This window comes from Dendropsophus ebraccatus, chromosome 9 (assembly GCF_027789765.1).
Source record: "Dendropsophus ebraccatus isolate aDenEbr1 chromosome 9, aDenEbr1.pat, whole genome shotgun sequence".
Taxonomy (NCBI): Eukaryota; Metazoa; Chordata; class Amphibia; order Anura; family Hylidae; genus Dendropsophus; species Dendropsophus ebraccatus.
In genome coordinates this window covers 110,936,080-110,953,987 of record NC_091462.1, presented here as the reverse complement: position 1 = coordinate 110,953,987, position 17,908 = coordinate 110,936,080, and the positions used below count along the sequence as shown (strand labels likewise).

General features: G+C 45.8%; 1 protein-coding gene across 2 annotated transcripts in view; it reads left to right on the top strand.

Moving 5' to 3' along the window:
* LOC138801495 (uncharacterized) overlaps positions 1-17,908 on the top strand; it is an 80,650-nt gene that overhangs the window by 8,886 nt on the left and 53,856 nt on the right. For both annotated transcript variants that reach the window (XM_069984389.1, XM_069984388.1), the window contains exons 3-7: positions 6,129-6,458; positions 12,803-13,102; positions 14,415-14,696; positions 16,280-16,387; positions 17,019-17,336. In XM_069984389.1, the coding sequence (XP_069840490.1) occupies positions 6,129-6,458; positions 12,803-13,102; positions 14,415-14,696; positions 16,280-16,387; positions 17,019-17,336 (1,338 nt within the window). The remainder of the gene's footprint in view (positions 1-6,128; positions 6,459-12,802; positions 13,103-14,414; positions 14,697-16,279; positions 16,388-17,018; positions 17,337-17,908) is intronic.

The following is a 17,908-nucleotide window of genomic DNA, read 5'->3' as shown; positions in this document are numbered from 1 at the left end:
AGGAGGGGGGCCCCCCAGAGGAGGACATGGACTCTCTGCCTGCAGCTACAGCCTCCCTTATGGATGATGGGAGTGCTGGTTCACAGGGGCAGCTGCCTAACATTGCCATAGCAGACCCTACACTGAAGGATGTGTATACAGCTGTCCTCTCCCTGCATAATAACATGGGCTCTCTAAAGGAGGAATTGCTGCTTCTCAGACAAGATCTTAAAGTGACAAATGAGCGGGTTAAAGCAGCTGAAACCAGAATAAGTGATATTGAGGATCAGTTGCCTCCAGTTGCCAGAGATCTTAAGAGGGTCATTAACCATGTCTCCATGCTGTTTGACAAAACTGATGACTTGGAAAATAGGCTCCGCAGGAGCAATGTGCGCTTGATAGGAGTCCCTGAGCGGGCAGAAGGGAGAGATGCAGTCACCTATTTTGAGACCTGGTTTAAAGAAAAGGTTGCAAAAGATAGACTATCCCAATTATTTGCTATTGAAAGGGCACATAGGGTGCCATTCCGTGAGCCGCCACCAGGGGCGCCACCACGACCTATTCTGATAAAGATACTACACTTCCGGGATAGAGACACTATTCTAAGAGCTGCCAGAGACTGTAAAGATATGATCATTGATGGAAGCCGGGTATCCATCTTCCCGGACTTTTCCGCAGAAGTCCAGAGGAGGAGAGCCCAGTTCCTTGATATCAAAAAGCGGCTACGTGCACTTAACATTGTGTACTCTATGCTATACCCTGCTAAGCTGCGTATTGTGGCTCTGGGCTCTGTGCACATGTTTGAGAACCCGAGAAATGCGATGGAATGGCTCGACAGTAATGAGAAACGTATCAAACAGGATAGCAGGAACACCCGATCGCCTATGTGAACTGGATATTAGCTGTTCCTTGCTGCTTACTGCTCCGGAGAGCTTGAATAGGGGCCTTATTAAGATATCTTATGCCTATTGGATGGTTGCTCACATGTTTGCATGACTCATGTTGAAGGGCTGTTTTCTATATTCCACTTCCTGACTATGGCGGGCAGCTGTAAAGACAGCTTACATGGCTACCTCGATAAGTTGTTTGTTTTTCTCTTGGATCTACGCTGCCATGATCAGTGCACGGTTTCATTGGTGTGTGAATCCCAGGTGCCCTGTAGTCTCCGAATCTGAGACACTGTTTGTTGTATGTCTACATGTGTGTTTTGTCTGTTACAAGTTACTGACTCAATTGTTCTGCCTCACTGCGATGCATAATACTGCTCTTGCCTCACATGCCTATGGTACTAGGTTGTTATATTTGCTGATGCTTCCCCTATTGGTGGAGAGAGGGGGTAGGGGGGTGGGATTATTCACGACAACTACTCATGGCGTATAAGGTACCTGTTACGGCCTGGAATGTCAGGGGTATGGGGGATGCCACCAAACGTAGTGCTATTTTTAATGCCCTTAAGGCATACTTGCCAGGTATTCTATGCCTATCTGAGACACACCTAACTAAAGGCACTATACCCGTTCTTAATCGTAAGTGGATATCACATGCTTATCACTCAGTACACACAACATATTCTAGGGGGGTGTCGGTGCTTGTCCATAAGGATCTTCCATTTACATGCCACTTCTCCCAGGTGGATCCGGATGGAAGATTTGTGTGCCTACAATGCACAATTTATAGAGTGTCTTTTATACTGGTAGCGCTCTATATTCCCCCCCCGTACAATGGCGCTGCTCTGAAAAAAGTACTGGCTATATTAGCCGGATTACCCCCCCTGCCAACACTGTTAATCGGTGATTTTAATAATCTATTAGTCCCCAGTCTGGACAAATTTGCTCCTAATTTGAGCGCTCTGTCGACAGCACCGACGCCCATGGCTAGGACCTTTGAGGAGGCTGGTCTGACGGATGTGTGGAGACTGCGTAACCCGGAGACACTGCACTACTCCTGTTATTCTAGCTCTCATCACTCTTTATCTCGCATTGACTTAGCGGTGGGTAACACCGCGCTTCTTCCATACATTCATAATGTAACTTACCTTCCTCGCAGTCTGTCAGACCACTCTCCATTACTTGTTCAGCTGCAATGGGGGTATAGACCCCCTGGTTCGGGACCAGTGTGGCGACTGAACCCCTTCTGGTTACAATTGGTTGATACTGACGGGTCTATGAGTACAGCTATTACTGAGTTTTTTGCACATAATATTGGCTCTGCTGCCAGACCCATTGTGTGGGATGCCATGAAGGCGTATGTCCGGGGTCTCTATATTCAAAAAATTAGTAGACACAAAACTAAATCGAGAGCTATGCTACTTTCTTACGAACATCGAGTGGCAGACACCGAAGCTAAATATGTTTTAGATCCATCCGCACAACATTTGAGCAACTGGGAAGAAGCTCAAAAATTGCTTAAGGACTACCAAATCAGCACTGCTGATCATAAACGATTCTTTTGCAAACAAGCACATTACCAGGAGGGGGAAAGTGTTGGACATATGTTGGCAATGGTTGTCAGGGCGCAAACGGGCTCTCCACACATAGCTGAACTTATGTCACCTGATAAGGGGAGGGTGGTGGATGACGCTAGCATCTTGACATGCCTCTATGATTTCTATAAATCACTTTATGTCTCTAGGTTGTCCGACTCTGATCGGGACGGCATTGGGGAATACGTAGCTGATATACCCTTGCCCACATTGACCATAGAACAAATGAGAATGCTAGATGAGCCTGTGACTCTGGAGGAACTGGAGAAAGCTGTGCAATCTTTGGCTAATGAAAAGGCCCCGGGGGTGGATGGTCTACCAGGGGAGTTCTACAAAAAGCATAGCGATATTCTTCTCCCACAGCTTCTGGAAACATTTAATGAAGCACTGTTGGCCGGTAGTCTGGCCCAGTCACAAAGGGAAGCCATTATAGTGGTTATTCCAAAACCGGGTAAAGACCCCACACGCCCCGACTCATATAGGCCTATATCCTTGCTCACGGCCGACATCAAGCTCTTGGCGAGAGTGTTGGCAGACCGATTGACCTTGGTTATAGATAGCCTAATCCACCCGGATCAGTCGGGCTTTATGCCTAACCGTTCCACCTCACAGAACATCAGGCGGTTGTATATGAATCTCCAGGCTCACTCGGGGGGAGGAGGGGGGGGTGGTGCAGCGGTGATCTCACTCGACGCTGCCAAAGCTTTTGACAGCGTCGAGTGGGAGTACCTTTGGGCAGTGATGCATAAGATGGGTATTGGTGAGGGGTATATGAAATGGGTCCGTCTATTGTACGCCAACCCGATAGCAAGGGTGCGGGCTAATGGGGGCCTCTCGGATAGCTTTTCTTTATTTAGGGGAACTAGGCAGGGCTGCCCGCTGTCGCCCCTGTTGTTTGCCATAGCTGTGGAGCCCTTAGCCTCATTGATTCGCTCATCTACTGACATAAAGGGGTTTCCCTGGGGGGGGGAGGGGAGGGAGGAGGAGAGAATCTCCCTATATGCAGATGATATGCTGTTATATACGGATGACTATAATAGCTCCATTGGCCCTATTATGAATATCATCACACGGTTCGGGTCTAAATCAGGCTTTACCATTAACTGGGACAAATCCGTGGTTATGCCCCTGGCGGCCTCGGTGTTACTGTCTAGGTCCCCTTCAATCCCCCTGCAGAGAGTAGAACGATTTAAATATTTGGGGGTGGTGGTGTCGGTGCAAGCAGGGGCTTACGTCCAGGATAATCTAGTGCCCATTATTAGAAGAAGTGTAACCAAGGTAGATACATGGTGCCGGATGCCCTTATCGGCAGTGGGCAGGGGTAATCTAATCAAGATGGTGCTTATGCCACAGCTTTTGTACATATTACATAATTCTCCCATATGGATCCCGAATAAATACTTCAAAAAGATTAATACCCTGTTTAGAGAACTCATATGGCAGAAGAAATCAGCTAGAATTAAACTAGATACTCTCCAGAGACCCAAGACAGAGGGGGGGCTAGCAATCCCGGATCCCTTCCTCTATTTTATTGCGGCTCAGTTGCAGCATATGAAAGGGTGGGGACAGACAGATGAGACGGGTATAGTGGGACGGCTGACCTCCTGGTTGACAGGGCACACACCACCTCTGGCTGCAGTGGACACGGCCTGTGTTATGGGCAGGGGTAGGTTTATGCCTACTTTGCGTTTATTGAGTAGGGTTTGGGCTCACACAAAAACAGTGTTGGGGGTATCTGGCTTTACTAACCTCACTCCGCTATGGAGGAATCCGCAATTGCCTGAACTGTTTCGACTGGAGGGCTTCTCTCCATGGAAACGTGCAGGAGTCTATTATGTTGCACAGGTATGGAAGGATGGCTCTATTGTTTCCTTTGAGACGCTCAAAGAAACCTTTCTCTTCACGAATGTCATGTTCCATAAGTATTTACAGATCCGCCACGCATTGCAGGCCCAACATAACTTAACGCCCCTAGCCCTATCATCTCACCACCTTCTAGACGCTGTAGGAGATAGGGGGGTGCGAAGAGGGGCTATATCCTATGCATACTCCTCTCTGCTATCCTCAAAATTTTCTGCAATGCCCCTGACTATCAGGGATAAGTGGGTGCAGGAAGTCGGACCCGTTGATGACTCTCAGTGGCAGGAGATGTTGGAACTGGTCCCTTTGTTATCTTTATGTGAGGCCCAACGGATGCCACAGTTGTTTTTGTTACACAGGGTCTATAAAACCCCGCATATTATGCACAAGATTGGATACCGGGCGACATCTCAGTGCCCGAGATGTGATGAGGGGGGCGCCCACATACTCCATATGTTCTGGGACTGTCAAGAATTAGAGGCCTTCTGGAAGGGGATAAGGGATATAATTCGCCAGGTTTTTGGTATTTCTATACTTTTAACACCGCAACATTACATTCTTGGGCTGCTTGGTACCCTACAATTGGATGACTACACAACATTAGGGGTTCAACGGATTATGTACCAAGCGCGTAAATGTATTGCTTCTAGATGGATCAATAGAGAGCCGCCGACCATACCTGACTTCTTGAACAGAATGAACAATATTGTTAGATTGGAAAGGGGTGTCTATGTAAAACGGAAATGTCTCCGCAAATTTGAACAAATATGGGGGAGGTGGCTGGATACACCGGGCATACCAAACCAAATATTGCTGCAGACCTGTAGAAACCCCCTTCAGCAGTTCCTCAATGCAATGACCAGTTAAAGGACACATAATGGAAGTGCGGTACTGTTGATGGGCGTGGAGGGGCTCCCTATATAGTTGCGTCAAAATGAGTGACGCCAGTGTGGGCGACGTAGCTAATAATATATGATACGCAGTGAGAGCTATAGCAGTTTTCGGTTCAAAGTTTAAGTTGAATGTTCAGATTTTTCCTTTTTTCCTCACTATACATGACCTACCTAAGCCGGATATGGTGCACTATCGACACGGGGTGTCGAGCAAGCTGTAGGGTACAACGTGCCCGATAGTATCTTCATAAATATGGGGGGGAGGGGGGAGGGCTGGTAGCTCTACTTGTTATTCGTGTTTACAGTATAGATGGTATGATTAGGAGGAAAATGCAGAAAATGGAGGTTGTATTGCAGACGCCACCTATTGTCTTCCCTGTAATAATTACAGAACATTTCAAACTGTATATCGTGCATTTTTCTACTGTATATTCCTAAATTTCTAAGATACGTAAATATTCTGTACATGACGTATATTGCTTGTGTGGCTGTAATGCAATATGTCTGTTAATAAAAATTACCTGATTTAAAAAAAAAAATTGATGTTGGGATGTTATCTGAAATGATGAAGAATGACCGCTGTGGGGCATGTTCACCCCAGTCTGGATGAGCGGACTTGAAATGTCACATCTCAAGACTGCGTCAGAGAACAGGAAGTGGCCGGGCAGCGCGGACGGGAGCGGCGCGATCTGGGACCCGGTGCTGGAACCGGGGAAGTAAGGGGACATCGTTGCCCTTATCCACCTCCTCCCCGGCTATAGGCGAAAAAGCCCCCCAGCCTGGGGTACCCCTTTAAAATATCAAAAAACACATTTATTGAATGTTCTCTAGCTAAACAATGAGCTACAAAAACGTATGGATTGCATTGATAATGCTGTTTGGTCATTAACATTATTTATTTTCCCTCTCTACAGCTGTGGCGTTGAAGTTGCTTCTCCCTCAGACTCATAAGGCCTGGTTGGGGAAGGACGTGCAGATACCATGCTCATACACCGTGGACAAACCTCCAGTCGATCGTTCACAGCTTGAAATTATTTGGTATTATCAAGGAAAACAAGTCCTAAGAGTTGATGACAAAGCAGAAACAACAACGAATCCTAGGCTGTCTTATGTAGAAAGAGTTTGGGATGGGGGGGCCGATCTGTATGTGTCAAATCCCGTTGTGTCTGATGGCGGCCTCTACAAGTGTGCTGTAATATATGGCTCACAGAGAAAGGAGGGAGAAGTCCGGCTGGACATACTAGGTAAGGATTAATAGATATCCTGACAAATAATATAGAAAAACAAGAACTGTCGCTACATTGATCCAAGTTTTATAGGAAGATGTATAGTTTTTATTAAAGGAGAAGTCCGGCCAAAACTATTTTTTTATATGTTATTACAAAGTTAGACAAATTTCTAATTTACATTAATTATGGGAAATGTACATATAGGGCTATTTCCCTTAATTTAATAGATCAGGGAGACTTCAGATTCTCTAAAAAAAAAAGTAACGTCACAAATCGGGGGTGTAATTACAATGGAGTGTCCAGCAGGGGGCGCACTATACATAGAAGTCAATGAGTACCATTGACTTCCATATATAGTGCGCCCCTGCTGGACACTCCATTGGAATTGCAATGGATGTGTATGGGAATGTACTATGCAGTATGTTTTTGATTGAATACATTTATGGAAAATTTTGGGGAGCAAGTGTCCTTGCTCCCCAAAGTAATCCATAAATGTATTTAACCAGTACGTTTGGAGGGCACCGAGCAGGGAGGGAGAGAGGTGCATCTACCTCCCCCCTCCTTCCCTGATCGGTGCTGCTGCTGCCACATATACTCAGTACTACTCCCCCATTATCTGCTCATATTATGAGCAGATAATGAGGGAGTAGTACTGTGCATATGTGGCAGCAGCAGCACCGAGCAGGAAAGGAGGGGGGAGGTAGATGCACTTCTCTCCCTCCCTGCTCGGTGCCCTCCAAACGTACTGGTTAAATACATTTATGGATTACTTTGGGGAGCAAGGACACTTGCTCCCCAAAATTTTCCATAAATGTATTCAATCAAAAACATACTGTATATTACATTTACATACACATCCATTGTAATTCCAATGGTACTCATTGACTTCTATATATATATAGTGCGCCCCCTGCTGGCGATCCATTGTAATTACACCTCCGGTTCATGACGTCACTTTTTTTTTTTAGAGAATCTGAAGTCTCCCTGATCTACTAAAATAAGGGAAATAGCCCTATATATGCATTTCCCATAATTAATGTACACTAGAAATTTGTCCAAATTTCCATAAGTAACAACATATTAAAAAATAGTTTTGGCCGGAGTTGTCCTTTGATACCAATTTTCACACGTATATATGATCTGTTTTATGTTTTTTTGAGGCAGACTGACAAAATAAAGCAATTCTGCCGCTGTTTTTTAAAATATTTTTTACAGTGTGAACCATGCGGTGTAAATGATAGAATTTTATACCTTGGGTCGTTACAGATGTGGCAATATCAAACATGTATAGTGTTTTATGTTTTATGTAACAATTTATTTTGCATGGATTTATTTTGTGAGGATAAACTGTCATCTCATTATGGGGGGGGGAGGGGTCTGACAGTGGCATTTAATGGGTTAAAGTACCGGAGGGGGCGATTTTCTGCTTCGGGTAGTTACACTGGGAGTCCAGCTGTCACACTGATGGCTCATCTCCCATGATACGGACACAGGAGTGCGGCATTTGCTTATTGCTTATATGCAGTAAAAATGCATATGCATATGGGTCACCCTCACTGGAAACTTCTTTGGGCAATGTTCACACAACATCAAAAGAATCCGGATTCACCACCTCTCTCAAAACGGAACTGTGCCAACTAAAGTTCTGTTTTGAGAGAGGTGGTGAATCCGGAGCCAGTTCCAGCAAGTAACAGATCGTCTATCAATTGCATTTTATATATATACACAACTTTACAAGTATGCAACCCTGCTCAAGTAATTCTTTGACATTAAGAGACTTTTTTTATCACGGACACTAGATCTCACTATTTGGACACTGTGGGTGGTCATGTGAACTATCACATGATTGAATTGCACGTACCTGGACACACACGCCCAGGACGGGGCAGTGTCCTCCTTGCCTACACAATCTTGACTGGACTCAACACATGTGTGCTATATTTTGTTAATTATGTAAACCAATCACCTTCTTATGCTGCGTTTACACGAAACGATTATTGGCCCGATCGTACGATTAGCGATGTCGGATTTACGATTTTTTTTTCATAACGATCAGCGTTTAGACTGTACGATATATCGTATGAAAATTCGCACTGCGATCGTTTAAGCCTATCTCACACATTGGTTAAATCGGCGAACGACTGTACACACGGAACGATTAGCGAATTTTTTGCGTACGATGAACGACTATTTGATAACCTGTTGAAAGATCAAAATGTACAATTTATTGTGCGTCGTTCGATCGTTCGCTGCGTTTACACGTACGATTATCGTTCGAATTCAACCGTTATCGCGCAAATTCGCACGATAATCATTACGTGTAAACGCACCATTAGATGTGTGTATTTAAACTGAACTTGTATTTCACTTTGTACGCTTGAAAATGGTAGCGTGAGGTTACCGAAACGTCGTGTTGTTTGGAGTGCTGTATTATGATGAACCAATAAATCACTGAACTTTCTTTCACTGTTAACCTTGTGAGTGCCGTGGACTATCTTGCTGCTAGGTAGATAGATAGATAGATAGATAGATAGATAGATAGGAGATAGATAGATAGATAGATAGATAGATAGATAGATAGATAGATAGGAGGTAGATAGAGATAGATAGATAGATAGATAGATAGGAGATAGATAGGAGATAGATAGATAGATAGATAGATAGATAGATAGATAGATAGATAGATAGGAGATAGATAGATAGGAGATAGATAGATAGATAGATAGATAGATAGATAGATAGATAGATAGATAGGAGATAGATAGATAGATAGATAGGAGATAGATAGATAGATAGGAGATAGATAGATAGATAGGAGATAGATAGATAGATAGGAGATAGATAGATAGATAGATAGATAGATAGATAGATAGATAGATAGATAGATAGGAGATAGATAGATAGATAGGAGATAGATAGATAGATAGATAGATAGATAGATAGATAGAAAAAGAAAGCGAGCAGCACTGCTTGTACGAATTGGAGGTGCCAGCGAGCCCAGGTCCTGGCTTTAGACCGATGTACTATAGTAGAGGAAAGTCTGCGGCACACAGGATAATGGTGAAAGTAACTGTGATTTATTCAATTCATAATAGTGCAGCAATCCAAAGACGCAACGTTTCGATGGTGTCACGCCACTATTTTCAAGCTTGAAAATGGTGGCGTGACACCACTGAAACATTGCGTCTATCAGGGCTGTGGAGTCGGTAAGACGCAGCTCCGACTCCAACTCCGACTCCTGAATTTTATCAGGACCCACTCCAACTCCGATTCCGACTTCTGAAACATACAAAGGAAGCTTCTCCTGTGTGTGCAGTGGATGCAGCCAGTCTCCAGCCTCCATGTCCTGAACAACTCAGAACTAGACTAGATGGAGCAGATGGTCTTTTCCTGCTGACAGTCTTCTATGTTTCTAACTAATATTCACCATACTTAAAGAAACACTGTTAACAATGCCAGATCCCTGTAATATAGAGGTCAGCCATAGTGATATACAGGGGGTCACACATAGTGATATAAAGAGGGGTCACACATAGTGATATAGAGAGGGGTCAAACATAGTGATATAGATGTCACACATAGTAATATAGAAGGTCACTGTGGGGGCACGCAATAGCACACACACACACACACACACACACACACAGGCTGCTGCAGCCATAGCACACACACACACAGCCTGCTGCAGCCATAGCATACACACACACACACACACACCGCCTGCTGCAGCCATAGCACACACACACAGCCTGCTGCAGCCATAGCACACACACACAGCCTGCTGCAGCCATAGCACACACACAGCCTGCTGCAGCCATAGCACACACACAGCCTGCTGCAGCCATAGCACACACACAGCCTGCTGCAGCCATAGCACACATACACACAGCCTGCTGCAGCCATAGCACACACACACAGCCTGCTGCAGCCATAGCACACATACACACAGCCTGCTGCAGCCATAGCACACACACACACAGCCTGCTGCAGCCATAGCGCGCACACACACAGCCTGCTGCAGGCATAGCACACACACACACACACACACACAGCCTGCTGCAGCCATAGCACACACACAGACACAGCCTGCTGCAGCCATAGCATACACACAGACACAGCTTGCTGCAGCCATAGCGCACCCCCCACACACACACACACACACAGCTTGCTGCGTCCATAGCACACATACACACAGCCTGCTGCAGCCATAGCACACACACACACAGCCTGCTGCAGCCATAGCACACACACACACAGCCTGCTGCAGCCATAGCGCGCACACACACAGCCTGCTGCAGGCATAGCACACACACAGCCTGCTGCAGCCATAGCGCGCACACACACAGCCTGCTGCAGGCATAGCACACACACAGCTTGCTGCAGCCATAGCGCACCCCCCCACACACACACACAGCTTGCTGCGTCCATAGCACACATACACACAGCCTGCTGCAGCCATAGTGTGTGCACACACACACACACCCAGCTTGCTGCCGCCATAGCACACATACACACAGCCTGCTGCAGCAATAGCAGACATACATAGCCTGCTGTAGTCATAGCAAACATACACACATCCTACTGCAGCCATAGCACGCACACACACACACACACACACACACACACACAGCCTGCTGCAGCCATAGCATACACACACAGCCTGCTGCAGTCATAGCACACATACACACAGCCTGCTGCAGCCATAGCAAACACACACACACACACACACAGCTGGAGCATTAGAACACTGAAGAAAATCACACAATCTTCTCCAAGAGAGAAAACACCACACTGGGGACAGAGGTTACTGCTACACTACTAATGTCTCCTCCTATATTACACAGGATATCTTAATATTACACTGCTGCTCACATACAGTCATCCAGCATCCAGGAAGAGAACAGCACAAATCTCCCCCCACACAATGGACTCTTCCAGCTCAGAAACAAACTGTCAAATAGTGACCGACAACTTTTCCATGACCCCCTTATGTAATAGAGCCAGTGTCCTATCACTGATATATTACCCCGACCACCCTAATGTAATAGGGCCAGTGTCCTATCACTGATATATTACCCCGACCACCCTAATGTAATAGGGCCAGTGTCCTATTACTGATATATTCCCCGACCACCCTTATGTAATAGGGCCAGTGTCCTATTACTGATATATTCCCCGACCACCCTAATGTAATAGGGCCAATGTCCTATTAGAATGTTGCTCATAATATATATTCATGAGCAAAACTTGTAAAATTCATATCAAAATTCAATTCTACATTTTTTAAAGATTTTTTAAAGCTGGAGTCGGAGTCGTTACATTTTTTTCCGACTCCAACTCCGACTCCAGCCAAAGCTAGCTCCAACTCCAACTTCAGCCAAAACTAGCTCCGACTCTGACTCCGACTCCACGACTCCGACTCCACAGCTCTGGCGTCTATGGATTGCTGCACTATTATGAATTGAATAAATCACAGTTACTTTCACTGTTATCCTGTGTGCCCCAGACTTTACTCAGATAGATAGATAGATAGATAGATAGATAGATAGATAGATAGATAGGAGATAGATAGATAAAATAGATAGATGTCAATGTCATGACAAGGAAAAAACCAAGGCCAGGTTCCATCCACAGACAGCTGTTTCAGGATGTTGCCACTCATCAGTGTGGAGCAGGATTCTGGCTAGGTGGGAGAAATGCCTAGTAGAGCCATAAGAGAAACAGTAGAATATAGCCTTTGTTATTCTGAAAACATTGTCGTCTGCCAAGTTTCCCTATGGGCAACATAATCGGATGGGGGGGCCACTCAAACTCACTCGCCCCCCTAGGCTGAACCCCTAGCCATGCCCCTGACTGTACGCTTCAATTCCCGGCTACCTGTGATCTCCATTTTGCTGGAGTAAATGGTCTCCATAGACTTACAAAGACAGTTGTTTCCTGCAGGAAGACAGAAAAGGCAGTGAGACGAAGATAAAGCACTTAGTTGAGCTTCTTCTGTCTATCTAACAATCTGTAGGGGACTGAACACCCAGACCCCAACATATCAAAACTTTTTTAAAATGTAAGGGTCCTATTACACAGCGCCATTATCTGTCGAATCAGGCTGATTTGGGCAGATATCGTTTTGTGTAATAAAGATTCTAGGCCGAGGAGCTGATCAACAGTTGATCCTTGTCTTTCAACATTTTTGAAAATCATCGGCCGCCGACCATGCATCGCTATGTGTAATAGAGGTGAGCGGCTGATGGCCGGTCAGTGTTCTAAGATTAGTTAGTTTAGTTGGGAGCTTTTATATCTGTTTATTTCTTTACAGGATAGTCTGCACATTTACTATATTTCCTATGTTTCCTTTGATTCAGCTTCTCCACAGGTGAGGATCACAGGTAACACAGTTGTCATGAATACCAAGAGTGTCCTGCACTGCTCCATCACTGGGTTCTATCCTGTGGATATCGATGTTAGATGGTTCCGGGGCACAGAGATGCTGAGAGATGTTATTGTGGAGAATCCCAGGAAAAATGAAGATGGAGTATACAATGTGACCAGCTCCGTGACCATAACACCCAGTGAGGAGGACAGAGAGAAGAACTTCTCATGCAGAGTCCAACATGAATCTCTACAACTACCTCTCCAGGAAAGATTTCAGCTCCTGTATGGAGGTAACCAAAGACAATGAATAGATGGCACTGAAGCTGAGACGTCTAAAAATTCTGAGCCACTATGCAACTTAGTAAGGTGTACCTGTCAGCAGCCTGTTTGTTAAAGTGTACCTTTCATCATAAAAAAAACTTTCAACATGTCATAAAGACATAAAGTCAAATGTTTTCCATCGGTCCGGGTCAGAGTGTTTAGACCCGTACTGATCGGGAGAACAAGTCAGGCTCATATTGTAAGTCTATGGAGCCCGACTTTTTTTCTTACACAGAGCGGGGAGAGGATGAGCTGCAGCACGGTCTTTTCCTGGCTCGTTCTCCTGATTGGTACAGGTCTTTTTTTTTTTTAAATCAGATATTTTTTGCAACGTAACAACAGTTAGACTTTTACTTCCCTCTCCCCCCCCCCCCAAACAAAAGTCACCCCCAAAAAATCAGGCAACATACAGAATCACATAAAGAAGTAAATCAATACAACACTATACAACATGACAGGCGGCGTACGGAACACTAATCTACAGATCCATATTAAATAGTGGGTATCTGCGCGTCTAGGAAGCGTGGCTATGTACAGAAACTTCGGAGTTCTGAAAGCAAGAAACCATGTCCCCTAGGTAAGTTTTGAGACACATAAACCAACAGTATTATGTAGTGTAACATTTCCCACCAAATTATCTTCTAGAGCCTCTCACATTCCTCCCACGAGCCCTACCTCTGGTCGTATTTGAATGTTGGCGAGCCGATAAAAGAAAAGCTTCCATGGGTGTTCTTCTAAGCAACCGGGAGGGCAATCCAGGCGAGTCCAACCAAGGACTCCATATATCTTCAAATTAAGCTGTAGCCTTACATTTTGCATAATGTCATTCATTCTGTATATCAGTTCCGCCATGGTAGGAGCTTCCGGCTGGATCCAGTGTCATGCTATAAGCTTCCTGGCTTCATATAAGATCCTACATATGGCCAGCTCTGTATTGGTGGGCTCGTCATCAGCCGTGACCAGTCCCAACAAACAAGGCAAGATTGGTACAGGTCTCATTCTAAACTTTGAGATGTCTCTATGACATGTGAAAAGTTTTTTTTTATGATGATAGTGACACTTACAAGGCTCAATGCACAGTGGGAGCTCCCCAGGACGGCAAGAGCGGGAACTGCAGACACCTACCACAAAGACAGCACGCACTGTGCTCCGAGAGAAGTCAGGATCGAGGGAGTATATGCTTTCTTTACTTTTCTTTGAATGTGATGTTCAGGAATTTTTCAGAAAACTACCATATATAGTTTTAAGAAATACTGTAATTTCCTTTTACTTGATTTGTAGCCGTGCCGACCATTCACATCCTACCTCACACATTTAAGAAGAATGTAGAACAGAAATTGGTTTGTTACGTGTCGGGGTTTTACCCAGAATCCATTGCTGTGAATTGGCTTCTGAACAGGACAGTGGAGAAAAGTGAAATAAAGAGAATTAACAGCTCATCCCTGGAAGCCGTCCTCAGCTTCACCCCCACCGAGGAGAACTGGGGCCAGGAGCTCTCCTGTGAGGTGCAGCATGGAACCTTACTCCATCCACAGCATGAGAGCCTGACTGTACTGGGGAAAGGTGGGTGACAACCAGGGGCGTAGCTAGGATTCATGACTTCCCTCCCGGAGCGCACTCTGAGGATAGTGGCAGCTCGCCCTCCCCCTGGCTCAGCAGTGGGTGATGGGTCCCGCACTTTCCATCCCTGGACCCATCGCCCGATGCTGAGCCAGGGGGAGGGCTGGCTGCCGCTATCCTCAGAGTGCGCTCCGGGAGGGAAGGGGAGTCGTAGTACTATGGGCAGCTGAGCGGGGGCCGAAAGATGTCAGTGCCGGCGCCTCCCGTGGTCACCAACTGATAGGAATGGCCCTGACTTCTCTCCCTCCCCCAGCAGCATCACCCACCGGCGGGTGCTATGGGGCGATTGCTCCTCCAACATCAAATTCAACCCCTTTTCTTCTCCTCCTCCTCTCACCCCCATCATCTCCTCTCACCCCCATCATCATCTCCTCTCACCCCCTCCATCTCCTCTCTGCCCCCTCCATCTATTCTCTACCCCATCATCTCCTCTGTGCCCACACCACCTCCTCTCACCCCCATAATCTCCTCTCACCCCCATTATCTCCTCTCTGCCCCCACCACCTCCTCTCACCCCACCACCTCCTCTCACCCCCACCACCTCCTCTCACCCCCATCACCTCCTCTAATCCCCATCATCTCCTCTCTGCCCCCATCACCTCCTCTCACCCCACCACCTCCTCTCACCCCCATCATCTCCTCTCTGCCCCCACCACCTCCTCTCACCCCCATCACCTCCTCTCACCCCCATCATCTCCTCTCTGCCCCATCATCTCCTCTCACCCCCGTCATGTGTTAGGGCTGGCTATAGCATGGGGACTATTGTGTTAGGGCTGGCTATAGCATGGGGACTATTGTGTTAGGGCTGGCTACTACATGGGGCACTATTATGTGAGGCTGGCTACTTCATGGGGCACTAGTGTGGGGGCTGGCTAACTTTATGGGGCACTATTGTGGGAGGCTGGATACTATGAGACACTATTGTGGGGGCTGGCTACTATATTGGGCACTATTGTGGGGGGGGGGGGCTGGCTACTATATGGGCCAATATTGGAAGGGCTGGCTTCTATATGGGGCACTATTGTGGGGGTTGGCTACTATATTGGGCACTATTGTGGGGGGGCTGGCTACTATATGGGTCAATATTGGAAGGGCTGGCTTCTATATGGGGCACTATTGTGGGGGTTGGCTACTATATTGGGCACTATTGTGGGGGGCTGGCTACTATATGGGTCAATATTGGAAGGGCTGGCTTCTATATGGGGCACTATTGTGGGGGCTGGCTACTATATTGGGACAGTATTGTGGGGGAATAGCTACTATATATGGGACATTATTACTATGTGAGAAACTATATAACAGTGCCTGACAGTGCCAGGAACGCTGCACGCCACTCTGAAAATTCCACATACGCTGCTTGTGCGTTTCAATAAATATCAAGGTTGGCCCGCGAGTTTGTCCAAGTTTTTAATTTCAGCCCAATGTCTATTTGAGTTTGACACCGCTGATATAGAATGACCCTTGACTTTTTTTATAAAATTTATTTTGTTTTATGATTTCTTCTTTTATTGTTTCTTTTGTTTCAGATCTGAAGACTAAGTATAAGGGTCTGGTTGTATTGGTCGCTGTATTACTTTCCTCCCTATTAGGAGCCGGCACCATTCTCTTTTATGTGTACAGCTACAGACAGAAACGTAAGTAATTCATCCTAAAAAGTTTTTATTTTTTTTCATAATATACTAGATTCATAATATACTAGATAATAGGCTAGATTCACACATAACGGATCTGCAGTAAATTTCGCAATGCGAATTCACATCGAAATCCGCTGCAGATCCATTGCCTGTTAGTTTCTATGAGAATAAATACTCGCAGCAGGATTGACACTGATCGGGACGTCCAGCCAAGTTTGTTTGTTTGTTTTTTTACAGGGATAGTTTAAATGGGAATTATCAGCAGGTTAAACAACCTGCTGATAGCCCCTTACAGCCCCGGGGACGCTGAGGATGAAGGTGTTACCCTCCGCCTTGGCGTTGTTAGACAGAGTAATAGTTGCTCTGCTGCACTGTTAGGAGCACTGCTGTGCACCGGAGCGAAGATTACTCCGACTAACAGCGCAGGACCAGCGCCGAGGAGGAGGGTAACACACATACCTACCTCCTCAGCATACCAGTGCTATAGGGGGCTGTCAGCAGGTTAGATCCGTCTTTAAGCATTGTCATTACTGTTATTTTTAAGAGATACCATAGTAGTCAGTTATTTCTGATTTCACTTATTTTTTCTGTATATTCTGATTATAAATGGACATTTCTCTTCTGGTACCAGGCCGTCCCAAGTTAAGAACTATCACCCAGTCCATGGACGGCAGCTTCAGTCTGAACGTGGATCATTTTTATCCTAAGGAAATCTCGGTAACCTGGGAAGTGTTTCAACCTCCTTCCAGTAAAACCCCCCAGACCCTGGAATCTACAGATCTCATGCAGGAAAACCAGGACGGCACCTATAATGTGACCAGCACCACTGAGAGTCTCAGAGACAAGATCAATGCAAGAGAAGAATATATGGTGCGTGCTACAGTAACACATCAAAAACTGAAGGAGCCGCTCTACAGAGAATGGACCAATCACAACAAAGACAATACATGTAAGTGTGACCGGGGGATATAGAGACTGCAGGTTCTGTAAACTAAATATATTGTACAGGGAATAGACAAACAAAGAAATGGCCAGCACATCCAATACAACTATTATCATTATGCAGGTGTACGTTGTAATGGAATTCTATGGAATCCCAGCCGGAGAGCACACTGTATACACTCTGGCCGGGATTCCATTCAGCTGCGCAAAAAAACTCACATGTCATTTTTGTGTGGCTGCTATTCATTGAATAGTGGCCGCATGAAATTGACTATACAGACAATGTAAAGTGCGGCTCCAGGAGCACTTTACATTGTCTGCTATAATTCATTGGAATGTGGCACACCTGAATATGCCCACATTCCAATTCCAAAGATGTCATGTTCATCCGGCCAATACTGCAATACTGGCCAGGGTGAACTTCACAGACAGCGGCCGCACTGTGACAATGGCACGTCAAAGAACGGATGCTGTCTTACAGCATGTGAATGTGGCCTAATAAGCATTGTTACGACCTCATCTGGAATATGCTGGTCAGTTCTTGACACCAGTTTGTAGAAAGTAGGCCCTGGAGGTGAA